This window comes from Amblyomma mixtum, chromosome 7, assembly GCF_055824585.1.
Source record: "Amblyomma mixtum isolate Tamu chromosome 7, ASM5582458v1, whole genome shotgun sequence".
In the NCBI taxonomy this organism is placed as follows: Eukaryota; Metazoa; Arthropoda; class Arachnida; order Ixodida; family Ixodidae; genus Amblyomma; species Amblyomma mixtum.
The window spans coordinates 137462000-137470637 of NC_143018.1; the positions used below are offsets into that span (position 1 = coordinate 137462000).

The window sequence follows — 8638 nt, forward strand, 5'->3', positions numbered from 1 at the left end:
GCTCAGATTTAACGTTCGCCATAACAAACGAATGGGCGAAACTAGAAATTTAAAAACTATCGGTCGTCTTCGATGACGGTGATTTCTTATCTGCTGTGCACTGAAGCCAAAAATATAAAATGTATATATTGCCACGTTTCCACAAGCAGCCGCTGGGCGGCTGCTCTTCGCAAGTCGCGTGCACCGGCGAGTGAAAGAGGAAGATCGGTCCCGGTCTCCTCTGGGTGTTTTTAGCTTGCGCTCCGGTGCTGTCCAGGTCAACCCCCCATTAAAGCCTTTCGGTTACGAGCCCCAACGGCTACGTAACACTGGCTGGTGGTGCATTCAAGATCCCATGTCTCGGACCTCTCCTCGCAGCGGTTCATCGAGTCCCGACCGACTCCCGCTGGTTGCTACGCCCATACATCGCAACAGCCGCCGCATTCACGGCCTCTCCCCAGAGTTCAGTCTCCTTCCCGACCGCCCTGTTGAGCTTCATCCCATGGCGCAGGCGAGTGCCCCTCATCTAACTCTCCAGCAGCCCCGTGTACCGACCAGTTTCCATGGCGCTCCTGCTGAAGACGTCGACGACTGGCTAGAGCAGTTTGAACGGGTGGCCAACTTTAATCAGTGGAGTTCTGCCATGAAGCTCTGCAACGTATACTTCGCGCTGGAAGACGGCGCCAAAACCTGGTACGAGAACCGGGAGACCGGTCTTCAAAGCTGGGATGCCTTCCGCCAGCAGCTGCGCGGTACTTTTGCCAGCCCCGACCGCCGCGATCGAGCGCGCCGCCTCCTGGAAGCCCGTATCCAAAAGCCCAACGAGAGCGTCGCCATGCTTGCCGAGGACGTGACCCGTCTTTGTCGGCGGGCTCATCCCGACATGAAGGAGGCCTCGAAGTTGTGCCACCTGATGCAGGGGGTAAAAGAACATCTTTTCGCTGGTTTGGTCCAGAATCCCCCCCAGACCATTGCCGACTTCATCAGCGAAGCAACCCTCATTGAGCGAGCCCTGCAACAATGTTCTCGACGTAACGAGTATGCGTGCGTTCAGCCCTTCAGCACGGTGGCCGCTTCGTGCAGCACTAGTGAACATTCCTCTTTGCGAGAGTTGATCCGAGACGTCGTTCGCGACGAGCTCCGGAAACTCCACATCATCTCGCCTGATCAGCCAGCCGCTGCCCTCACTGAAGTCGTGCGCGAGGAGATCCGGCAAGCGTTTGCGCCGCCTCAGTTGCTGCGCGAGCAACGCCCTCTGAGTTATGCAACATCTGTCTGTCAGCCCGCGGTGCCTCCCGCGCAGCCTCTCCCGTTCGACTCGCAGCAGCCGTCCGTTCTGCCGCCACCCTCCTACCAGCGGCCAGCGCGGCCGGGAGTCGCCATGCAACCACCGGTCCGGAAGCAAGACATCTGGCGCACTCCTCGTCAACGGCCGCTCTACTTCCACTGCGGGGAAGCCGGCCACCTGTATCGGCGCTGCAGCTAACGTGAACTAGGGCTTCAGGAATTTTCACGTCACGCCCCGCGCCCACGGTTTGGTGAGCGACCTCGGGAAATCGAGGAATACTTTCTGCCCGGTAGACTTCACCGAAAGGGCGCCAACGGTCACCTTCTCCCGTCCGCTACTCGTCACCTAGCCGTCGTACTTTCAGTGATACGCTGAGGGGGCGGTCGCCAAGCCCACGCCGGGGAAACTGAAGGCAGCGACCTCAGGGGGGCAGGTTGCTGACAAACTAAACCGACGTCCCGAAGACCCCCCGTGACGACGCAGCGTGATTCCGTGACTCCGAGCTTCCCTCATACCGATGACACACCTAGCGCCGACCTTCCCGTGCTTGTTGACGGGCACCCAGTGACTGCTTTAGTAGATACTGGAGCAGACTTCTCAATAATCAGCAAGAAATTCGCGGATCGGCTCGCAAAATTTACGACTTCATGGTCTGGACCCCAAATTTGTACTGCTGGTGGCCACCTTATGACACCGTTAGGGCGTTGCACTGCGCGAGTCACCATTGCCGACTCCGTGTTTGTTGCCGTTTTCGTTATTCTGCCTAACTGTTGCAAGGACCTCATACTCGGCCTTGACTTTTTACGACAGCATGGTGCCGTAATTAACGTTCCTCGCCGTTTGCTCACATTTTCACCGCCTGCACCGACTTCCTCAGACGCCGAACGACGCCACGCACCTCTGTGCATCCTTGACGCGGATGTAACCATGCCGTCACGCTCATGTACCCTCGTTACCGTCAGGTGCGATGACCAGTCCAGTGCTTCAGGGGTGGCCGACCAGAACACTGAGCTGCTGCTCCATCACGGCGTCTGTGTTACCCGCGGTATCGTCAATCTGACCAACTGCCACTGACCGGGACATCCGCCAGCCAAACGGCCGAATTCGCCCTCGATCTGAACCTCGCTCTATCACCAACTGAGAGGGATCGACTCGTCGGGCTGCTCTGTCAGTTTCAAGGCTGTTTCTCGTCTGCCTCCGCGTTCAAGCAGACGCCCCTCACCAAGCACCGCATAATAACCGACGAACGCATCCGACCAGTCCGACAGAACCCATAACGAGTGTCACTGCGGGAACGCGAAGTCATCGCTCAGCAGGTAGACGAAATGCTGAATGACGGTGTACTACTCATCGCCGCCACCAGAAGCCCGAAGTCGTCCACGTCGTGCGAATGAAGCCGTACTTTACGCGCGAGCTCTGCTAGCAGCCTGCCGCCACGCCATCACCGCATGCTTCTTGTGACTGTTCATTTCCTCGCCATCCTTGCTTACAAACTGCTAATTTTCTTCCCTGTTCTTGTGAACTGCTTGTCTTACCTTCTTTTCTTGCGCATGCATCGGGTCGATGTTTTTTTTTTAGGGAGGGAGGTAATTCCACGTTTCCACAAGCAGCCGCTGGGCGGCTGCTCTTCGCAAGTCGAGTGCACCGGCGAGTGAAAGAAGAAGATCGGTCCTGGTCTCCTTTGGCTACTCTTAGCTTGCTCTCCGGTGCCGTCCAGGTCAACCCCCCATTAAAGCCTTTCGGTTACGAGCCCCAACGGCTACGTAACAGCATATTTAATTCTTTAATATAATTTTGTTGGCAATAATTCTCGCTTTGCCGTACATGCACCTGCCGAGACCACACCTTCATATTGCTCATACTGCGGAAAGTAAAATCTGTAAGGAAGAATTGGGCGGCAATTGATACCCGATAATGCAAAATTTCAGAGCAGCTGTTTTGGTGTTTGTGGTCGGACGATGGCGCACTAACGTCTGGAGTTGCGCGTAGGCCTGCGGAGTTGGCACAGAAAGCATGCAAGTTACACGACAAAGTTTTGCGTAGGTGTGCAGAGTTGTAGAAAGAATTCAAGTTATGCGGCAAAGCCACACTTCACGTTTGCAGGAGACGCTATGCAGCGCAACTCGGGCGGGGAAATCATCGAGCGACTACCTTACTCTACCGAGCAAAATACTCGGAAAACTTGTCTTGCTCTGCGGCTTTGCCGCAAAACTTGGATGCTTTCTCTAGAATGGCATATCTACGCGCACTGTGTGAGTGGCGGCTCTGTTTGAGGCTTATGGACTTTGCATGCCCAGATCATACGGTCGAAATTATCTTTCTCACCACAATAGCAGCAAAAGGAATTCATGTCCTTATGAATTTAGATATGTAGTCCGGGTTGGGGAGGAATAAGATCACTCCCACCACCCCATAAGACACTGACCAGACAACAGCATGCTCCGTGGGAGATATATGGACGAATTACCTTTGCCCTGCTGCTGCTGCTGCTGATGATGATGATGACGACCGAGGCCGCGCTCCCAGGCTACGCAGCCAACTTAATCTCGTCACGACTGGGTGCAATGATCGTGCTTTGCTTTCTTGGACCAGCACACGGTGTCGTATTCACCCACACTATCGGATTCAATCGTAGAGGAGCAGAAATATGCTCCCTTTACGGCAGCATTGTCAGCATTCGCAAAACCTGGTGAGCTCTGAGGTGGGTCTACAGGGTGGACCACAGGGTGGTCGGACTTGTTTCTGTACCCAAAACGCCGGCACGCGTCCCGCTCGGCTCGCCCAGAACGCCGGCACTCATCCCACTCGGCTCGACCAGAACCCCGGCGCGCGTCCCGCTCGGTTCGCCTAGAACGCCGGCACGCGTCCCGCTCGGCTGGCCCAGAACGCAACAGCACGAAGCGACGAATGCTTCGAGGGAGGCCCAGGAGAGGACCGAGAGACGCTGACGAAATGAGACGCGTCAGCAAAGCTCTCCCAACTCTGCAGATCCGCCCAACCTCCTATGTATCAAGGACCTTTATCTTACTGTGGTATCCGTAACTTCTTGTATTCTTGCATAAACCAGTTTGCTTTATTCGAGAAGAATCCGGCCACTTCTTGCTAACATGGCGCAGCCGAGTGTATCTGCAGAGGAACCTCTTGGTCATTCCCCCGCAGTGGGTACGCGCCATTATTTATAGGACAACAATAACAACAAGAACGCCGTCGGTGAGCTCTGAGTCCACATTCATCGGGTCTCCTGCGAAATCGACTGAACGCCACGTTCTGAATGCCTTGAAGAAGCAGCGACTGGCGGACGAGTTGAGAACCCGCGGGCTTCCGTGCACCGGCCGAAAGGACGATCTCGTGACACGACTTCTGGACGACAACACTCGCTCCAGGCTGCGGCAACCATGTCCGATTCAGCGACCAGCCAGGGCGGAAGAGATGGCGATGACCACGGAGAAGCTGACTCGAAAGCGCCGGCTGCGATCGATATGCTGCGGGCAGAGTTTGACGAAATACGACGGCTTCTAGCCCAACAAAGACACGAGCTGCCGACACGAACTGGGCACGAAACGGCTTCCCAACGTCACGAGGGAGTCCGCGCCCCTACAGCGGCAGCAAACCAACGGCCGGCAGAGACCGATCGCGGCACACCTCCTCAGTCCTCACCGGAAAACGATGCCGCTACAGCTCCCGAGGCTACGCCAAGCCTGAACGAAGTTGTGGCTATGTTCGGTCGTGCGCAGCTACAGATGACGGAGGCATTGACGAGAATGTCAGCGCCAGCTTCGCCCGTGCTGATCCAGTCCACGAACGATACAGCGTCCGCCATCCCCGAGTACGACGGTAGTGCTCAACGAAACGCAAAGATTTGGATCTCGGAAGTGGAGCGCGTTGCTGCGTTGGCCCACTGGTCCCCATCACTGACACTCGCGACGGCGGCAACTCGGCTGCAAGGAGCTGCGAAGGACTGGCACACCTCTACGGTATGACTTACGAAACGTGGAACTCCTGGAAGCATGCCTTCGCCACGTGTTTCGACCGGAGGTTTACAATGCAAGAGTTTCTGGACCTGCATGCTGCTCGAAGACTGCGCAGTTCGGAGACCCTCGTCTAGTATATGTACTCCAAAAATGTTCTTCTTGACAAATCCCCCTACCCGCTTGCGAATGAAGAAAGAATTTCGCGGATTCTCAGCGGATTCGACGAGGACACCTTAGCTAATCCCCTCGCTGCACAGCCTTGCAGCAGCGTCATCGAACTGATCGACCGCGCAGCGCTGCTCGACACCAGGCGGCGTAAGACAGTAACGGCGCAATTCCGACAAACTGCACTGGGGTAACGGAACCAGGGGAGGAGCAGCGACGAGTACAGAGCGGCGGCGGACGACGGACGCAGTACTCCAGGCGAGCAGTCAAGGCGGCGGGACCAACGAGAACCAGGTAGAGCCATGCGAGCACGAGCCTGCTTCAACTGCGGCATCATTGGGCACCTGTCAAGGGATTGCACAAGGCCGAAAACGGAAGCCACGATCCGTGCAGAACGACGCCGAGGATCCAGAACTAACGAAGCACTCAGTATCGGGCCGACAAACAGACAAGCGAACTGTTTCCTGCAATCGACGGGAGGCACCTTACCTATCGTGAAGGGCTTCATAGAAAACTGACCGATGAGGGTCTGCATAGACAGCGGTTTGAACGTGTCAGTCCTCAACGAGAGCTCCCTTGGACCCGACCTTCGACCCCGACCCTGGACGTCTCTCGAAAGGATAGAAGTGCTTGACCGATGCATCAGTACAGCGCGCGTGGCCACCTTGGAAGTGACCATCGGATCATCGACCGTGCGTCTCGAAGAGGTCGTGATCGCGCCCTTGCCAAGTGCCATGGACCTGATTCTGGGTTAGGATTGGCGCCGTGCCGCGAACGTCGACATCACGTTCCACCCGTCCAACGACGCCACCCTGGTTTCCGTACAGCCATCGGTAAGTGAGTTGCCATTTCATGCGCCAGGTGCACATGATACGAGTGATAGCACGGAGCAGCAGCCACTGTCGACATGGGCGAGGCACGCAATAGGCTCCCAACGACACGACGGACCCCGCGCCCCTGCCACGCACACTACGGTGCAGCACACGGTGTCGCCGCAAGCCGGCCACGAAACGGTCTCCTAACGACACGACGGACCCCGCGCCCCTGCCACTCACACTACGGTGCAGCACACGGTGTCGCCGCAAGCGGGCCACGAACCGGGCTCCCAACGACACGACGGACCCCGCGCCCCTGCCACGCACACTACGGTGCAGCACACGGTGTCGCCGCAAGCGGGCCACGAAACGGGCTCCTAACGACACGACGGACCCCGTGCCCCTGCCACGGACACTAAGATGCAGCAGCCGGTGTCACCGAGAGCGAGCCACGAAATGGGCTCAAAACTACACTATGGACCCCGCGTCCATTTCACAAACACTGTGGTGCAGCGACCGCTGCCAATACGAGCTGGTCCATCCATAAAGGCAACGCCGCGACGAAAGCGCTGCAGGATGCGGAACGATCCAACGAGACCGACGCCCTGGGCCAAGAAACGTTACGAACGAGACAAACACGGCAGTGCGCATACGTCATATGAGGTCCCCAGGTGGAAACGACGTCGCAGTCGTAACGGTGAGCATCACGGTGGAAGCCCGACGCCCTGGACCAAGAAACGAAACGACCGAGACAAACACGGCACTTCGCACAAGTCGCATCGTCTCCCTAGATGGAACCCAAGGCGTATTCGAACGAGCTGGACGCAAGCCAAAGGTACGCTGCGTAGAACGCCCAGCACGGCTAAGAATTGCTGTCGACAACGTGCGCCTGTGGACAGGCGCAATTTTCGGAAGGGCCATGTCAGCATTCGCAAAACCCGGTGAGCTCTGAGGTGGGTCCACAGGGTGGACCACAGGGTGGTCGGACCTGTTTCTGGACCCAGAACGCCGGCACGCGTCCCACTCGGCTGGCCCGGAACGCAACAGCACGAAGCGACGAATGCTTCGAAGGAGGCCCAGGAGAGGACCGAGAGGGCCGAGAGACGCCGACGAAACGAGACGCGTCGGCAAAGCTCTCCCAACTCTGCAGATCCGCCGAACCTCCTACGTATCAAGGACCGTTATCTTACGGTAGTATCCGTAACTTCTTGAATTCTTGCATCCTTAAATAAACCAGTTTGCTTTATTCGAGAAGAATCCGGCCACTTCATGCTAACAGCATTAACGCAGCAATCTCTCTCCATGTGCAAGGACCCTTTCCTGGCAGAACCTTTCTTCAGCATAGTCTTTTCGTTGTATTTTTATCTTTACATCATTTTATGTTTTTCTGCTACCTCCTGATTTTTATCGTTTCTATTCCCGGCCTTATTCAGTACAATGACACCCCGCTACAAAGGAGCCCTCCAAGATTGTAAGGGATGCACTGCATATGGCTTGACCTGTGACACCAAAGCATGCCTATGTACATTCCTGTGACGCGGTGGCTATGACCCTCAAGCACATCGAAATCTTCAGGACCATTCGAAGTACATCCTGAAAGAGCATACATAACCGATAAGCACCCTCCCTTTAGGCCAGGACGCACGTAAAGGCGCCATGCATGCTCAAACTTCTCCTTTACCGGCCACTATTAGAACCACCTTGCCTCACGCGCTGCCGTACAACCAGCGCAGTACTGATTTCCCCCCATCCCCTCCTCCGCCTCAAGTGAAAATACACAGAGGGATATCCTCGATGTAGTCTAGCTATTCCTATACAGACCATTCCCTGTTCTAAAACCAGGACAACCCTCCCCCACAGGCCCCAGTGAGCGTATGCAGAGAGGGATACCTGCAATATAGCTGCACTTACCCAAACCGCCCAAACCATTCCCCGTCCGAAATGGCCGCTCGAAACCGCCCTACTTAGATGGCCGAGCTGGCTCATTCAGTCTTCTCTGCACTTAGATTGAAGTTACGGTTAGGCACGTGTAACTTTTTCTGACTTTAGAGCACAAGACATCGTCTTTCAACCAACACGTTCTCTGTTTTTAATTCGGGCGAAGTTACTGCTGTAATTTGCTTTCGAGAACTCGAAAGCGGCAACAGAATTCACACTGTTCCGCTTCAAACGAAGGGAACAAAAGCGACCAGTGCTTGGCCTCACAGCAAACGCTCTCTGCTATGATCGTCTTGAGACTTTTCCAGGGGAGTGCTTCACTGAAGCAAGAAAATTGGTTTTGTTTATTAGGGTTTAACGTCCCAAAGCGACTCAGGCTATGAGGGACACTGAACCAAAAAAAAGGAAGGGAGCCTGAGGTAATGGAGGATAAATGGTCGTAATCCGTCACTTTATTCGTACAGGCGTCCTCCATCTAACAA

The 8638-nt window shown here is 55.8% G+C and overlaps 1 protein-coding gene across 1 annotated transcript in view; it reads left to right on the plus strand.

The window, feature by feature from the left end:
- The first annotated feature begins 5924 nt into the window (after positions 1–5924).
- The window catches only part of LOC149337682 (uncharacterized), an 83309-nt gene continuing 80595 nt past the window's right edge, over positions 5925–8638 (plus strand). The window contains exon 1 of the mRNA XM_089554488.1: positions 5925–6153. Within this exon, the coding sequence (XP_089410614.1) occupies positions 5925–6153 (229 nt within the window). The remainder of the gene's footprint in view (positions 6154–8638) is intronic.